Consider the following 18823-nt stretch of genomic DNA (forward strand, 5'->3'; position numbering starts at 1 on the left):
GTAATATATGAATACTAAGATGTTTTATGAGTTTGTATAGTTCACTAGTATGGATTGCCATCAACTAAAATAAATATTGCCTCCCGCATAATTAGATCAGGGGGGTTGCCAGATCTACTAAAAAGGTTCCAGGTTATATAAACAGTAAATGAGAACACCTGAATCCATAATCAGGGCTTAAAATTTGTTTATTTAACTCAAATTGAATTAAGGGATAGGTTACTAGGCGTTTACACCAGACAGTTTGTCTCCAAATACAACCCTGATTTACTAACACATACATACATTTGTCGTTTGTCTCCCAGCTGTTCATCATTTTTTCAGAGACAGTAGGATTAACAAATTTTTGACATTTTTGTAAAAAAGAAGTGAAACTATAATTGAAATGTGTTGAATATAAAAGAATATGATCAAAAACAAAATATGTGAACGGAAAACAAAAAGAAATCGATGATTTTCATTCATAGTTTTACAACTGTTTTTGCAGTTGTCTGGACGCCTACGTCACGCAGACAAGTTTTGGGTTTTTGACAATCAATACATGAACTCAACTGTCCTGTCATGTGTAAACGCAGGGTTAGGTTAGGTAGGGAATTCTCCAAAAAATTACAAAAATCGATTAGAAATAATGATTTTTAATTGACCTCCGATTTCAACTGTTTATAGCGAGTTCAGAGGAATTCTCTAAATTGTTTTGCTTCCATACTAACACTGAAGCATTATTTACCCATCAACATAATTTTCCCCTTAAAAATGTACTACAGTAGTACTGCAGAGTACGCGAAATGTGTCCAATAGGTCGAAGTATGCATTTCTGAAAATTGTCGAAACTTTAACCACATACATTTCTAAGCAATATTGGTCTCCTACTGCGATAGTTCCGATTGCTTAGTGAAATGCCATTATCTCTTAATTAATTTTAATAAAAAAAAAACAAACGTCGGTGCCCTGTTTCGGGGCCCAGGTGGCCTCGCTCACTGTTTATATAACCTGGTACCTTTTTAGTCGATCTGGCAACCCTTCTGAACTAATTATGCTGTAGGTAATATTTATTGTATTTGATGGCAGTCCATCCTCGTGAACTAAAAACTCATAAAACGTCTTAGTTTTAAAATTTCCCGGTTTAAGACCTATAGTACCCTGTTTACATGTAATATGACCTGGTACTCCCTTGGTCCATATGGTAACCCTCCTAGTAGGGATTTTCTATGCCTAATACTGTTGATACTTGTTAGTAGTTAACCCTTTTTAAGAATAAAATTCATAAAATGTCCTGATTTTCAAGAATTTACCAAAACTATGGGTTATTTTGGAACCTCCATTAAATTTCGAAAACATTAATTTGACAGCTTGAATTATCCCAGAAAAAATTTTGGAAATTGTGCAATTGGAGTTATTATTTCACAACATCTTTCGATGTAGTCCAACAGAGTTATGAAAAATGCACTCCGTTCGATACATTTTATAAGCAGTTGCTGTAGAGATCCCTACAGAAAAAAAAAAACAGTTGGCTGATCCTTACACATTTCTTCAAAAAATAAACAAGCCCAGCAAAAAGTTTGCATCCGCGGATGCAGTTGAATCACTACAAGTGTACAGTACATTTGCCGTTGGAGTACATTTTTCCTATGAATTCACCTATGAATTTTACAAGAGAGCGCGCAGCTAGGATGCACTCTATTTTGCTTCCACAGCACACAGCTAGAATGCACTCCGTTTTCGACCCAAATCACACCATTTGATGTAGTCGTTTGGATTGAAATCAAAGGCACTCGTCGGATTGCATTTTTGGTCCGTCTGTAGATGCAATAAAAATGCAAGCTATTGTGAAATATCCCAGAATAAAAAAATGCAGTTATTATTTGTGTAAAACAATAATACAAAGAACTTTATTATATAAACACAAATTAAAAAAAGTTTCCATTAAATTCAATCACATTTGAGTTTACTTTCTCTGTCCTCCAATTAATCCAAGCGCATCTGATTTTGCTTCATCATCCAAAAGTTTTTTTATGTTGCCTTCCCATCACTAGTTCAGCTTTCGACATGGACTCCACTCCATTAAAAATTTCCGTCCCGTAAGTTACCGCAAAAATTTTCGCAACTTAAGTTTTTATTTCTTTACTTTATAACAAATTCTTATGTCCAATTTACATTAGCAACTTTTTCGTCATTTAGAGCTGTTTCGTCATTTATTTGCTAACCCTGCGTTTACATATGACAGGACAGTTTAGTTCATGTATTGATTGTCAAAAACCCAAAACTTGCCTGTGTGACGTAGGCGTCCAGACAACTGCAAAAACAGTTGTAAAATTATGAATAGAAATCGTCGATTTCTTTTTGTGTTCCGTTCACATATTTTGTTTTTGTTCATGTTCTTTTGTTTTCAACGCATCTGAATTATCGTATCACTTCTGTTTCACAAAAATGTCAAAAATTTGTTAACCCGACTGTCTGTGAAAATATGATGGACAGCTGGAAGACAACCGACAAATGTATGCATGTGTTAGTAAATCAGAGTTGTATTTGAAGACAAACTGTCCGGTGTAAACGCCTAGTAAAGCTGGGTACACATTGTCAGTTTTGAATGTCGATATTTCGCAATTATCGATAACTGTCAAACCATCCATCAACCACAAAATATTTTGCGATTGCATGATGAATGACAAAAATGAACGGCCACACTAGCAAGCAACAACAAAGCTGTCATTCAAAACTGACAATGTGTACCCAGCTTAAAACAGGCAACATTTTGCGTCATTTATGTTTGGTTTACATTCGGCGTCGTTTGTATGTTAGTATAAAAATTTGTAAACAATGTGACAAAATTATTATGCCAAGTTTACACTTGCGCTCTAAAATCCACTGGATTTCACGAAATCCTGAAATACATCCCGGTGTTTACACTTATTTTTTTTGTTGATTTCAAACATATCACAATGATCAAGGTAGATGCATATGCGCAGCTGATCGAACATGAATTTTCAAAACAATTTGTTGCAAATTGAATTAGTCATCAAAAATATACGACAGTATAGAACTTTACAACTTTATTTCGAAAATTATCGTAAAATTATCTATATATCGTATTAATTGTGTATAGAACCCGTTCCCGTACTCCGAAATCTAGCAAGACTTACACTTCTCTTTAAATAAAAATAGCGCCGAATAACACCCTATTCTCCTGTTTTCTGCCATACAATTTTGGCATAGCAGAAACTAGCAACATGTTCATTATCATCTAAATAAGATAGCTAATACGTTAATTTGCTGCAGTTTTTGCAATTTCCGTAATTTTTTCGTTCCCTTATTTTTTAAGAAATTTGTATGGGGAAGCAATTTTAGACATTTCGCTCTTTTTTCTAACATTACCATTAAAAAAGTACGAGAACGCAATGAAAAATAGCATTGTAACAAAGTAATCTAATATTTTTTTCACATTGTTTACAAATTTTGATTCTAAAATTGTTTGTTGCAGCAATTGACCATCTACCTTGTTTATTGTGATACGTGAAAGTGTTGCAACTTTTGGTACTTTTTCAGTCACAAACAGGGTTGTATATCATGTGTACTGTAATTTCGATGTTGATTTCGCTGAAATCACGAAATGAGATGATTTCATTTTTGTATGCGAAATCATGATAATTTTTGCTTGATTCCGCGCGAAATCACGAAACGCCTTCGAAATCACGAAAAGACGCCGAATGTAAAAAACATTAAACTACTTTGTTACAATCATGGCAGAACTACCAGGTAGTGGTATCACACCAGCTGATCGAATATGAAAAGTCAAATCCCTTTATAAAAAAAATTATTTTTGTTGTAATTTCCCCAACAACATAAAGAAAGTTTTGACATAACATATTCAAAATTTTACGATGCCAGTACCTGGGTAATGTTCCATGGTTACAATGCTATTTTTTATTGTGTCCCCATACTTTTTTAATGGCAATGTTAGAAAAAAGAGCGAATTGTCAAAAATTGCTTCCTCATACAAATTTCTTAAAAAAATCGGGAACGGAAAAATGAAGGAAATTGCAGAAACTCCTGCATAAATGTGAAAATCAACGTATCAGCTATCATATTAGATGCCAATAAAAATACTTAGTTTCTACTAGGCCAAAATTGTATGGCAGAAAACAGGAGAAGAAGGTGTTATTCGGCGCTATTTTTGTTTAAAGAGAAGTGCAAGTCCTGCTAGATTTCGGAGTACGGGAACGCATTTTTAGCACTAAACGGGAAAACTACTGCATAAGAACAAGAATAATGTATTTGGAAACATAATGAACACGAATAATCCCATTTATTGGTTCTGAGCACAACTTTTATCTATCAAAATTTATTATTATGATGTATCAACGATAAAATAATTTTTTATTTTTCATTTGTTACAACTAATACAATATATAGATAATATAACGATAATTTTCCAAAGTTCTATATTTTTATATTTTTGATGATTAATTCAATTTACAACAACTTGTGAAAATTCATGTTCGATCAGCTGCGCATATGCGTCTACCTTGATCATTATGATATGTTTGAAATCAACAAAAAATGAGTGTAAACACCGGGGTGTATTTCAGGATTTCGTGAAATCCAGTGGATTTTGGAGCGCTAGTGTAAACTTGGCATTACCATACAAAAATAAACGACAATAGCTGCGTCATTTATTCTAAACAACGCACCAAAACACCATACTATTATACGCCACCCTGCTTTTTCGTCATAAACTACCAAAAAATGCAACTGTTTTATGATGTCTTTGTTTGTTTGTGTGTGTTGTAGAAAAACAAAAATACTCAAACGATGACAAAAGTGAAAGTAAATGGTTAAACAACTTGCAAAAATTATGTTTTTTGTTTTTGGAATTAATTTAAGTTATTTGATACACATTTGTGTTGAAATTCCTATTTTTCTGAATAAATATATTGTGTGCGTGTGTTTGTGTTATTGTATATGTGTGTATGTGCAAATGACGCAAAACAACAGGTGTAAATGCACTTCATTTGATTCTAGGATTTCGTAAAACGAAATCATTTAATGTGCATATGTAAATTGGACTTTATGCTAAGTTTACATTTACGAAATCCACTCGATTTCAACTGTCAATTCCATAGTTCGAACGTCAAATGAAATCTCATCTGGATTTTATTTGACGTTTAACCTATGGATTTGACAGTTGAAATCGAGTGGATTTCGTAAATATAAAACAAGCATTAGAAGTACATACACTCTCTCGTATTTTTATAATAAATGATTTCGCCAGCGGCGGGTAGGGACTACTGCAAATGCTTATAAATTGTATCCAACGGAGAGCATTTTTCATAACTCCATGTGGATTGCTGGGAGGGTGTATACATTTCGAAGAATTTTTTATAAAGTAAAGAAGGGTGTATACATTTCGAAGAATCTTTTATAAAATAAAGAAATAACAACTTACGTTGCGAACATTTTTGCGGTAATTCACGAGACGGAAATTTTTAATGGAGCGGAGTTGGAGTCCATGTCGAAAGCTGAACTAGTGTTGGGAAGGCAACATAAAAAACCTTTTGGATGATGAAGCAAAATCAGATGCGCTTGGATTAAATTGAGAACGGAGGAAGTACACTCAAATGTGATTGAATTTAATGGAAACTTTTTTAAATTTGTATTTTTATAATAAATTTGTGTTTACATAATAAATATAATAAAGTTCTTTGAGTTCTTGTTTTACACAAATAATAAATGCATTTTATTTATTTTGGGATATTTCGCAATATCTTGCATTTTTATTGCATCTTTAGACTGATTAAAAATGCAATCCGAAGAATGAATATAAATTCAACCCAAAGCACTGCATCTTAAGCCGTGATTTGGATCGAAAATGGAGTGCATCCTAGCTGTGTGCTGCGGAAGCAAAATGGAGTGCATTCTAGCTGCGCGCTCTCTTGTAAAATTCATAAGTGAATTCATAGGAAAAGATGTACTCCAACGGCAATTGTACTGTACACTTGTACTGATTAAACTGCATCCACGGATGCAAACTTTTTGCTGGGGTACTCCAACGGCAATTGTACTGTACACTTGTATCGATTAAACTGCATCCACGGATGCAAACTTTTTGCTGGGTTGTGCCAGTCATTGAAAATATAAAATGAAAATTTTTGAACTTTTAGGAGAGGGAGGAGTGAAGGAGCTCTCTTCCTCCCTTCTTACCCATAAACTCAAAGCATTTTCATGAAAATTCTTTGTTATTCTCCTTTAAATTTTCATTGACGTCCTCACACATATATGAAATCATATGAAAATTTTAATATTTTCATTGCTTTGCATTAGTTTAATGGGGTTTCTACACGGTATGTTTTATACATAACGACTGTCACTTTTTACAAATCAGAATTTTGTACACATGGTGTGAACCATACAGAAATTTCAATGCATGAAAGTGTTATGTGCATACACGTGTATATTTTTCGAATAGAACGCGCTCTATTCTCGTCTGTACTACCAATGGTAAAGAGCTGTTTTGTTTGTACGCGATATAAATAAACAAAACAACAGAAAACGAATGAAAAATAAAATTTTGCCCTACAGAAGGAATTACATATGGGCGAAAAAAGTGACAGTTGCTATGCATGAATATGTAAAATACAGACCGTGTAAAAACCGCATAAGAGTTACGAATTTAAACACAAAGAATAATTTCAAAATATTTTGTGGTTGCCTGATGACTGACAAAAATTAGCGGCCACACTGGCAAGCAAACGATTATTTGAGCAAAACTGACAGTCAAAACTGATCGTGTGTACCCCGCTTAAAGCTGGGTACACATATGGTCTGTTCCAGAACTGCAAGAATCTACTATTTTGTACTATTTTTTTTCGATAACATAAAGGGAAAATTGTTATCGTAATAAAAAATAGTAGCTTCTTGCAGGTTCTGGAACATAGCAATTGTCAGTTTTGAATGGCAGCTTTGTTGTTGATTGCTAATGTGGCCGTTCATTTTTGTCATCCATCATGCAACCACAAAATATTTTGTGGTTGCTGGACGGTTGGACAGTTATCGATAATTCCGAAAAATCGACAGTCAAAACTGATCGTGTGTACCCCGCTTTTAATACAAAAAATCGTTATCGATTAATCGAAAGCTGACTTGTATATCCCTACTCAACTCACTGAAATGCTCTTATTTTCTTTCTGAAATGAAACATTTCTTATTTTAAAAATAGCTAGCGTGAAAGTTTAAATCAATGTAAGAACAATAAAATAGGCCATGGATGAGGTAAATATTTACAAAATTAACAATCTTTTCGAAAACTCACATAATTCATTTCGAAAAATCACAGGTTGATATTGACAACGAAGACCTCAACGAATTGGAGGCACGTTTATATGCTCAAATACATCATGAGGCAAGTTCAAGTTCTATAGATGTCTTACAAAGTATTCATTCTCCACAAATTGAACCTGATGAAGCTGAAAGCACTGACAAAAGTAAAGTACCACGACGTTACTGGGTCAACGAAAATTCAGCATTTAAACCACGACAACAAAATCACCATCCTCAAGTAAGAATGAAACAACAACATACCTATGATGTAAATCAACAACGTGTGAGCCAGCCTCAACAGCCTAATCAGAAACCAGCATTTAATATTCCTGTAAAAAGTGGTGGAAATGGGCAAGTTGGAAAAGAATTGTGTGACAGTGAAATGGGTAGCTGTGATAACAAAGATGCTGCTGGTGAGTACAGAAATAAGTAAATTATATACCAACTAGTCTTTGGAAAAGTTCCAATATTTAGAATATCCTCATCAAAATATAAATGTTACCTCTAAAATTATGATTTGAGTCCTTCAATGTACTTTGTATTTTAACAAAATTTTAAATACATTTGGCTAGCATAAAACTTGGGTTTTATTTGTGAAACAAAGAAAAAATCGTACCAACTTCAATAATGGTATCCCTTAAACGAATGTACCAAGTTCAATATACTTATATCCACTTACATATGTATGACCATTAACGCTCAAAACAATTTTTCTCTTAATGTTCCTGTTTGGAAGTGTGACCAATAATAATGTCACCACTCACAAAAACCTATGCAGTTTGAAAGAAATTAGACTGTTTCTTCAAACGTGGCCTTTGTTACAAGTTATCTTTTGTTATTGGTTTTTCCACAAACCAACCAATAACTAAAGGTAACTTTTAAAACTGCTCGTAATGTTTTGACTTCTATTTAATGTTTGCTAATTTTTGTTTTCAGAATCTGTGTTGGTGGAGACGAATATAAGTTGTAAGTCGCCGGCCGCAAAAGATAATTCGTCAAGTGTTCAACCTGCCAATAAATTTAAACAAGGGCAATCGAAACATGTTACACTGCAAAAAAATAATCCAAATTTGAGACTTAATCCAGCTGCAAATTGGAATAAGAAAAATAAAGCTATCATATCTAACAAGGATAATGCTAAAGAAATGAAAAATGCCAACATTTCAAATACAAAGCAGGGTCCATTTTTCAAACAACAGCAAAAAATTCAAAAAATGAAGAAAGTTGAAGACAAGAAGCAAAAGTCTAAAAAGGTCAAGGAGAAGTTGAAGGGAAAGAAACCAATAACAACTGATATTATTGAGTTAATTTCCAGCGAAGAATCTGATGGAAGTGACGTTGTTGTGATTCCAATACCTCCGCCTCCAACGTTTACCGTCGACGACAGCGACGATGATAATTCTTTGAAAAAGGACTTGGCTACCAACACGACCGTTTTGCAAACGGAAGAAAATGCCTTGGACTCAACTGACGTGCAGATGTCAACCTCAAGCAGCTTTATAAAACCACCACAACAAACGTCAATGCATAATACATCGAATTCGGACTCAGCTGATAAGCGTTTAGAAAACTCATCTCGATGTACTTCACCTTGTTCAATTCAATCATCGGACGATTTTATTGGCCATGTTGATCGTAGTCGTTTGTTAGAGAGCGCGAGTGGGGTTGCTGATGACGAAGACCTTTTAATATTAACTTCTGACGTGAACAGTTTATTGGAGGCTCCTCAAAAAAATAGCTCAACAAATAAAGGAAATAAAAATACAGAAACCCAGGATTCTTTTGCAAAACCCAAACACTCGAATAAGGAGACCTATCGTGTAGAACAAACTCAGTTTAGAGCTTTGGATGTGTACGAAAGTGAATCAGATATCACTGACAGTGTGTACTCTAAAGGAACAGCAAAAACGACAGTGATACGTCAATTAGATACTAGCTCAGATGATGCCGAAGATATCTCCATTATTCACTCTTCACGTACAAAACGATTTCGTAAACGTCGTGCCTCTAGCAGCAATAAAGGGTCCGATGCAAACTATGAAAACACACAGTCAAGTAGCGAAAATAGTAACGAAGAGAATGACGACGATGAATTTGGTCCCGGCACAGAACCTACGGGTATACCATTTATATCCCGGGGACCTGCTGTCGAACGCAAAATCCGCAAAAACAGTCGTACACTTTCTAGTTGCTCACCTGCACCTCAAAAATCATTTAAACCCACAGCTTCCAAAGGCCATATGTCCGATGGTGATTTCATTGCAAAACTCAATAATTTAGTTCAGGGACAAGATGAAGATAATGAAGCTGAAGAAAGTGACGATGCTGAAACGGCTCCGTCTGCACGCGAAATAGCAGCAAAAATACTTGGTGAAATCGCCGACTCGGACACAAAGGAAACTACTTCAGCTATACCCAATAGTGTATGTCAGGATTTAAACGATGTCTTCAATACTATTGACAAAATGGAAGAGAAAGAACAAGAACAGTATACTCAAAAACAGAGTGGAACCGATGGCAACACAAACAGGGCTAATAAAATTGTTAAGGACGTAGCTTCAATTGTATATAAAAATTTACCCACCGATGACAAAGTCCAAATTATTACATACGTTGCTGATGACACTTCTTTGGATCGTCGTAAGAATACTAGTCCCAAAAGATCCAGAAACGGTTCACCGATATACAATGTCGTATACATACGGGGTAATAATATTCTAAGTGGTATCGGATGGAATAGCGAAATGAAAAAATTTTACGAAGATTCTTGGAATGGAGAGCACTTTATTCTATCCCATGTTTGGAATAAAATGAATCGTAAGTTAGATAACTGTTTTAATTTTCTAAACTCGATTTTCAATCAATGTCATTGCAGCCGATAAGAACTTGTGGAAAATATATGCAGAAGATCGGTTCACCAAGTCTACTAAAAGATATAGTAATTTGAAATGTACAAACTGCTGTGATTTCGGTCATTCACGATCACAATGTAAGCGTCCCAAAAAACCGCTTATATGCTACATGTGTGGAGAAAGTGGTCATCAGGAACCGCGATGTCCCAACACCATTTGCTTAAGGGTATGAAATGCGAATTCGAATTCTTTGTTCAATGGTATTTTCTGTCATTATTTGTATGTGCAGTGGAAATTGTTTTGCAATAAAGTGGTCATTTCGGAGTGAAATAGCATTGAACAAAGAATATTTCTATCAAATACTATTGTAATTGAATATGTTTTTTGGTTTATTGTTTCAGTGCGGTAATAAAACTCACGTCTTTATAAAAGGCTGTAATGCCTGCTCATTCCAAAACCGATTAATTTGTCCGATTTGTAAAATAAGGGGACACTCCATTGACTTTTGTCCCGATAAATGGCGTAGATATTATTCAACGGTATGTCTAATGTTTATTTATTTTTAATTTTACAATACCAAACAATGCAACCTTTTATTTTTTATATAGACAGAGCCAAATGCATTTCCCCGAAACAATATTGTATATAACACAAAGAAATATTGCAGCCTTTGTGGACAACGTGGTCATTTGTCGGATGTCTGTAGAAATGCCATGAATTTCATGGAATATCCACCGATAGCTACGGCCGTCAAGTCCCACCAAAAGTCGTACAATGATTTGGCATTCAAGTCTACTCATGGTGGCACTCCTTTCAATTTGATGTACGAACCAACTCAGGAGTATACTTTTTGTTTGGCGGAACGAACAAACCCTGAAAAGTACTACGGGCGTTTTTTAAATGCGGTTGGATTGTCGTACTTAATACCACGCAAACGGCGATCAGATGCGAGTACTGAAACTCCTGCGAAGAAATTAAAAAAATCCTCTAGGAAAAGTGAGAACTTGAAAAGTGAAAACAAAGCTCCAAATCAGGTAATTCTCGCCAAGACTAGAAGAAATGCCATTTTAGACTTAGCAATTCCGCACAAATTAAAGAATTCTCAATAACAATTGTGTTTCTTCTCAGGTTCAGGAAATCAGCGAGAGTGGCAGTGTTGAAAACGATAATCCTCAAGAGGCATTTACCAAACCTGATGATATTGGCGAAGCTGAAAGTACTGTTCAAAATGAAGACAATATTCAATTGAATATAATAACACCGACCGAGACAAGTCGTGGTAGCTTTTCAAATTTTAAATCTCCTAATAATGTCACATCGTCAAATATCCAACCACAAAATCTGGATTCTGACTCCAATTATAGTTTTTCTGAACATTTTGATGTTCCTTCTACATCGTCCAGTGGTGAAAAAGAACAAGCAGTGAGCAAACTTGCAGAAGTGTTGCAGGATGAGAATGCAAATGCACCATTATCATCAACAAAAATTTGGACATCGTCAATCTTTAAGGAGAGGCCAAAACCTCGTGAAATGGCAGAGCTTCCAGATTTTATACCTTTGGTTGATTCAACCAAAGATAATGAAAATGAACAATCAAATGTTGACAATCAGATTGTAGTTCATGCGGATAACCGCCGACCTTCTGGTATTTCGAATAGATTTGTTGCTGCCGAATCAGATGACGACAGCAATGATGGAGTTGGTAGGCCAAAAGAGATGATTCAATCGGATGGTTTGCCATGTGAGGCAAAGATTTATTTAAATCAATTCCATACAAAATATTTACTGTCGCTTGATGGGCGAAATTTTCTGGCGAAATCGTCAAAAGAGTGCGATTTGAAAGCACGCTTAGACTTTACAACAGTTGGTCATGTTCTCGTAATCTTTGGCCTGCCAAATAATCAGGATAAATTTCAGCGTGAACTTCTAATGAAATATCGCGAAATTGCGGATCAAATGTCGCAGAAGAGTATTCAATCGATGCCTAATATACCCAAACGAATCGATGTTCTTATACGATTCTTACGCGATGACATTAACCAACTCAACACAAATTTAGGCAATGCCAACCATTTGTACAAACGTTTGCAGTACGTGGAACGACAGCAATCGAAGGCAGGCTTTAAGCAAGCTGATAAAATTAGACGTTCACTTAACATGATATTGGTGGGTCAGGCTGGTTTACAAGACGGAAATATTCACTTAGACAAACTCTTATTGAGTTTAAAAACGTTAATCAACGATTATAAATCCGAAGATGCTACACCGCCGCAACTACGTTCGGAGATATCTTCACATTGGAAATTCATATTTTCTTCATATAGACACGATAATTACGAAGAACTGCTAAGAACCTACAACAACATGGTTCTTAAAAATCGAATGCTCAAACTGAGTATAGATCCGCTGTTACTGGGCAATAAGTTGCTGGATACAAGCCTTACACTGGAACAGAAAGAGAAAATGGAACAAGCGAAGCCGATTATTAATGATGTCTTTGAAAGTGACGAACCATGTACCGCACATAATCAACAAAAAACTCCCAAGCCCAATAAGCGTAAACAAATTGCAGGTGCCAGTAACTCTGCAACACCTCCATCAACACCAATTAAGATACCGACAACACAATCGCAACGCTCAGATGAAATTCAGGGAATAACTCCCACAAAAGCTAAATCAACTGCCATTAATTCAACATCATCTCTCCACCAGACAAAGAAGCAACAGACAAAAATCATGCCTCCCCCTCCATTTACAAACCCCGAAAAACGTTCTAATGCTACAGTCAATGCTGCTATTATGCAACAAGTTTCGGAAAAGTGGAAGAACACATGCGATACATTGCTTAAGGAAATTTCAAAGCCACCAGCTCGTACAGGCAATGGTAATAATGTTCGTGACTCGAAGCTACCGTCAACATTTTGGTCTCGTGAATCTATGCGATACTTAGACGAATGTATACCAATCGTCTCGTCTAGACCGGAACTTGAAGAGAAGCTTAAACGTGTTCAAAATAAATCAAAGAATGGACAACTTTCATATAATGACTACCTCGCTGTAATAAAATTACATACAGCTCTGACAGGAAAATAGCGAATAAACTCTGTTTTTATGCTAATAGATATAACATTTTTAATACGTACATTGTGTATGTAGCGTTTAATTGAGAGATATATGTTATTGTATATCATTTGTATTTGTACAAAATTCTCCTTTGTACGTTAATCCTATTTGTTTTTAAGGAATTTTCTTTACTTTTTTTTTGTAATTCTTTTAAAGAAGTAACAAATGTACAAAAATAAATAATGTTAATTTTTTGAAATATGGAACAGTTTATGTTACAAACGCACAGAAAGTTTTTATCTAAAATTGTCGTCTTTCCTCCTAATAATACAATTATTACTTGGAAGAACAATCTAGCGGTTTCTATTCTGATTCCAACGATGCATAATTTTTGTCCCGGAAACGTATTCTGTTCTCATTCCCGAGATTTGCACCTGTCCATAGGAGAAAGTCTTAAATCCCCGGCCGAAGTCCTGCTACTTAGGGAAAAATTTAGAATTAAAAAGATATTTTGTTCCCATTCTTGAGATTTGCACCTGTCCATAGTTAGAGTTTTATACAAACTCATTTACAGTGGGGGCTTCTTATAATGAGTTGAATGTTCTTCTCGCATCGTTATATTTAAAGCATAGATGAACAAGATGAGCACTCGCCATACAAATTCTCTCTTCGTGTTCATCCTTGATTTAAAGCATTGATGACCACACATTGCAATACCAACATTCAGCCTGCATTGAACAACAACATTGAACATCAATATCAACGAGTATATTAGGCAGGCTTGAATAGCATTCACACTGATGCAAGTAACGTGTGAATATCGTACTCGGAGACCACCCAAGGCAAACACAAGTGTTTTTAGACCAGTTAATCGGGCATGTTACGGAATTCACGGTGTATCCATTTCACATCACACATGCACTTCACCTGTGAAAGCAATTGATGCTCTGTGTTTCACGTGAAAAGAGCATTCATATTTCACGAAAGAACTTTGGAAAGCTTTATTACAGCTTTCAAACTTTATCATTTACAATGAAAAACATATCAGTCTGCGTTGGCGCATCAACGAATACACATGCGTGTGTGGGTATGTACGCTTTGTTCGTTTGATTGTTAACGAAACAGGGGCCTAATTATGTGATTCGATATCGAGTTGTTTCGACCTGAGTACTCAAAGTTGGGATGACAACATTCGTTATCGAGTAAAATTATCGAGTAATTGAGCATAAATTTGCGAGTAATTTATCGAGGCCAAATTGCCTATCGTAAACAAATAAAATGAAAGATTTCTTATTGTCTTTTTGTTTAAAATGTAAAAATTGTTGTTTGTTGTCGTTTTATAGAAGAAAAACGATGTTAGTAAATAATTGGCAGCATTTTTTAGACAATATAACAAGAGAAATTGGGAAAAGTCCTTTGCAGTCGTTTTTAGAAATTGTGATAAATTTAGAATCAAAATGCAAGCAATCATTAAACAAAAACTAGTTTTGCAGTTGTTAAAAAATAAGTTGAAAAATAAGCATTTCTGCAAAACAGAAAAAAATATTTAATATTAATAGCCTTTATTTTATAAGTGAAGTACATTTTAAACATTTCATCCCCCGTTGTTTACCAAAGGAAATATTCTCTCAGAGAGGCTAATGCAAAACACCCACCAAACTCTCTCTCATTTATTTTGAGAGATGATTATTAAGGTAGATGTATTAGCAATCCGTTACAACAATGTCAAAAAGATTTTGCAAGAATTAATAATTTTCTTATTTTCTTAGCACAACTTCATGCCGAAATTATTATTCAATGTATTGTTCAAAAAATTCCACAAATATTTACATTTTTCATTCATAATTTTGTTTTTTTGGTTCTTGCTTTCAAAAAAAAAACACCTTTTTTACATCTACCTTCATAATATTCCCTATAGTATACATAGGTTTTCATAGTTCGACTACCGGTTACTCTCGAAACATTCGATCAATGATTTCGATCGAATCTCGTCATGCCGCTTTTTATCGTGTCGAAATCTTTTTCACGAGCAAATACTCGATCGAATCGAATCACGTAATTAGGCCCCAGGGTTAACAAAGAAACGAACTTCTACAAGAGCGCGTACATGTTGAATTTGGTACTTTAAGAAAAATATATTTTTAAATCATAGGTATTTCGTTAAGAAAATTAAATATTTTTTTAAATACTAATAGAAAACACATTAAATTTTAGTCCTAGACAGTTTTTTGTAGGTATTTGCAATTAGTTTCTTTAAAAAATACACCCCAATTAGGTGTAAATTGTGTTGCAGAACATCTTTAGGTGTATTCGATACACGTGAGGTGCAGAGGTGAATGACAGAACATGCCCGAATGGCCGGACGATGCAGTCGTCTCAATTCATATTGGGCCCGGTTTGATGGCAAGATACCCATCACATGTCATTTTCCCACAGCAGCGGGTTCTTTCGTACCGGATTCATCCAAAAATGTTTCCAGCTGCTGAACCTAGCATCATATGCTGTTGCAACAACAACACATGTCCTCCTGAATCTTTGTGGACGTTGCCAGTCCAGGTTGCAGAATTTTTGAATCTGAACACTGAGGAATACGACCTAGATAAGTGAATAAAATATAGGAAGGAGCATATTTGCGTTGCTACAATAACAAAAAATTACGCCTAAATACAGTTTTAGATCAGTTGTTTGATCGCATTGGTCCTTCAGCATTTTTTACGGTGCTTATTATCCGAGATAAGAGGTCCGAAAGTTTCAGAATCCACCTATTGTCAGAAACCAAACCTTTTTTCATTTGTAGAATTTTGTTTGCCTATCGACTGATACTTGTGGGATTACGGACAGATTTTATTCTTGTTTCGTTACATTGCACAGTGATCCCACTTCTATGGAAAGGAATGCCATAAATAGTTATAATCGAGCTACCGCCTCGAAATTTTAAACATGGGTATACAACGAGCCTAAAAGAGAAAAACAATTTTAATGAATGTGGGTCCACGTTTGGGTATAGCTCCCATATAAACGTAACTCCCGATATTCGGTATTTTGACGATTTTAGCCAAACTTTCCAATTGATTTGGCTCTAATTTTTTATTTTGTGTTATGAGGGAACAACATACCTCCTTGCAACAAACGTTTATTATAAGACCAAGTTTAGATATAGGTCCCATATAAACGTACCTCCCGATATACGGTATTTTGACGATATTAGCCAAAATTTCCAATCGATTTGGCTGTAATTTTGCATTTTGTTTTCTGAGTGAACAATATACCTCCTTGCAACAAATGTTCAATATAGTTCCACGTTTAGGTATAGCTCCCATATAAATGTACCTCTCGATATTCGGTATTTTGACGATTTTAGCCAAATTTTTCCAACCGATTTGGGTTTAATTTTGCATTTTGAGTTTTGTCGAACCTCGATTATCCGTAATGGTTGGGACCGGAGGCATCACGGATAATCGATTTTCCCGGATAATGGAGTAACACTGTTTCTCACACGCAGAAAAATATATGTTAGAAATATGTTTGGATCCAAACAAATATTTGTTTGGGACTGATTGCAAACAAATATATGTTTAGATCCAAACATAATTTGTTTGTGTCCAAAAAATATATATGTTTGCAACATTTTGTAACATATCTCAATTTTATATGATTGGATACCAACATATTTTTTATAGGTGGAAAGGATTTTTGTCAAAGAGAATAACAACAGGGCTCTCGCAGCTGCGGGATGCTAATTTATAATAAAGAGCTGTGTGCATGGTGTAATAGCCCAGCAAACCAATCGTACCGATATCGTAACGAAATCGGAACAAAATTCGGACGTTACGTCCGATATCTGATCCGAAATCGTAACGATATCTTAACGAAAGTTGTATGACATAATTTCGGAACGAAATGTCGGAGCGAAATCGGATCGATTTCGATCAGAATTCGCAACGAAATCGGAAGAAAATCCTTGGGATATTCGAAATTCGAATTTTTTCCTCCGAATTTTCATACCGATTTCGGTATGATGTATGAAAATCTGAGGTACCTTCCGAACTTTCGTAAAGATTTCTGAACGATTTTGGAATAATTTCGTATGATTATCGAAGGAAAAAATTTTTCTCTAATGCCTCTTTTTTATGTTATGTTTTTTATTGGAAGATTATAATTTCAAAGATATCTAATGATTTTCACTGTTGTTATCATTTTGTAGTTACAGTAGAACAATGCAAACTTTGTGTACGAATATGTTGAGTCTATCAGCACTAGCTTGAATTATTATATGTTGCATTTATATTTAAAATATTTAAAAAATGTATATACGAATTTTATAACCAACCATTTTGTTTTTCGACAACAAACAAAAATGTTGCTTGTTAGATATATACAAAAGGTGGCTGTTGTGCGAAGAGAAATTTGTTTCCGACATATCGATCCGAATTCGTAACGAAATCGGAAGAAAAACATTAGCATATTCGAAGGGAAATTTACTTCCGACATTTTCTCCGAAATCGGAACGAAATCTGAACAAAATCCTCTACGGAAAATCGTATAGAAATCGATACGAAATCTGAACGATTTTGTTTCCGAAATTGTTCCGATATGTCGGACATCCGACATTTGGTTTGCTGGGAGGAGACGCAGACGTTTTGTGATGTGTATGCGTAAAACACGTGTGTTTCGTGCTTTGTTGTTGTTAACCAACGTAGGGAGCGAAGAGGAAAAGAAAAAAATGGTACATCCGAAACTACAAGAGATAGAGCAAATCTGGCAAAAATTCGAATTCATTTTTATAAAAGTCACGATATCTCCGAAACTAGAAGAGATAGAGCAAATCTGGCAAAAAATCGAGATCATTTTTATAAAGGTCGCGATATCTCCGAAACTAGAAGAGATAGAGCAAATCTGGCAAAAATTCGAGATCATTTTTATAAAGGTCGCGATATCTCCGAAACTAGAAGAGATAGAGTAAATCTGGCAAAAATTCGAGATCATTTTTAAAAAAGTCCGATATCTCCGAAATTAGAAGAGATAGAGCAAATCTGGCAAAAATTCGAGATCATTTTTAAAAAAGTCCCGATATCTCCGAAATTAGAAGAGATAGAGCAAATCTGGCAAAAATTCGAGATCATTTTTATAAAAAATTCAAGTTCAACTTCATTTTTATAAATGTCGAGATATCTCCGAAACTAGAAGAGATAGAGCAAATCTGGCAAAAATTCGATATCTCCGCGAACTAGAAGAGATAGAGCAAATCTGACAAAAATTCGAGATCATTTTTATAAAATTCGCGATATCTCCGAAACTAGAAGAGATAGAGAAAATCTGGCAAAAATTCGAGATCATTTTTATAAAAGTCGCGATATCTCCGAAATTAGAAGAAATAGAGCAATTCTGGCAAAAATTGGAGATCATTTTTATAAAAGTCGCTATACCTCCGAAACTAGAAGAGATAGAGCAAATCTGCCAAAAATTTGAGATCATTTTTATAAAAGTCGCGATATCTCCGAAACTACAAGAGATAGAGCAAATCTGGGAAAAATTCGAGATCATTTTTATAAAGGTCGCGATATCTCCGAAACTAGAAGAGATAGAGCAAATCT

The 18823-nt window shown here is 34.9% G+C and overlaps 1 protein-coding gene across 1 annotated transcript; it reads left to right on the top strand.

The window, feature by feature from the left end:
- Positions 1-6986: 6986 nt before the first annotated feature.
- On the top strand, positions 6987-13488 carry Zcchc7 (Zinc finger CCHC-type containing 7). The gene is made up of 7 exons (XM_073980858.1): positions 6987-7266; positions 7331-7727; positions 8251-10131; positions 10190-10392; positions 10568-10705; positions 10775-11200; positions 11295-13488. Exons 1-7 carry the CDS (start codon positions 7258-7260, stop codon positions 13257-13259), a joined length of 5019 nt encoding a protein of 1672 aa, XP_073836959.1. The 5' UTR covers positions 6987-7257; the 3' UTR covers positions 13260-13488.
- Positions 13489-18823: the final 5335 nt, after the last annotated feature.

Source organism: Musca autumnalis, unplaced genomic scaffold (assembly GCF_047663935.1).
Source record: "Musca autumnalis isolate F117 unplaced genomic scaffold, ASM4766393v1 scaffold_4, whole genome shotgun sequence".
Lineage (NCBI taxonomy): Eukaryota > Metazoa > Arthropoda > Insecta > Diptera > Muscidae > Musca > Musca autumnalis.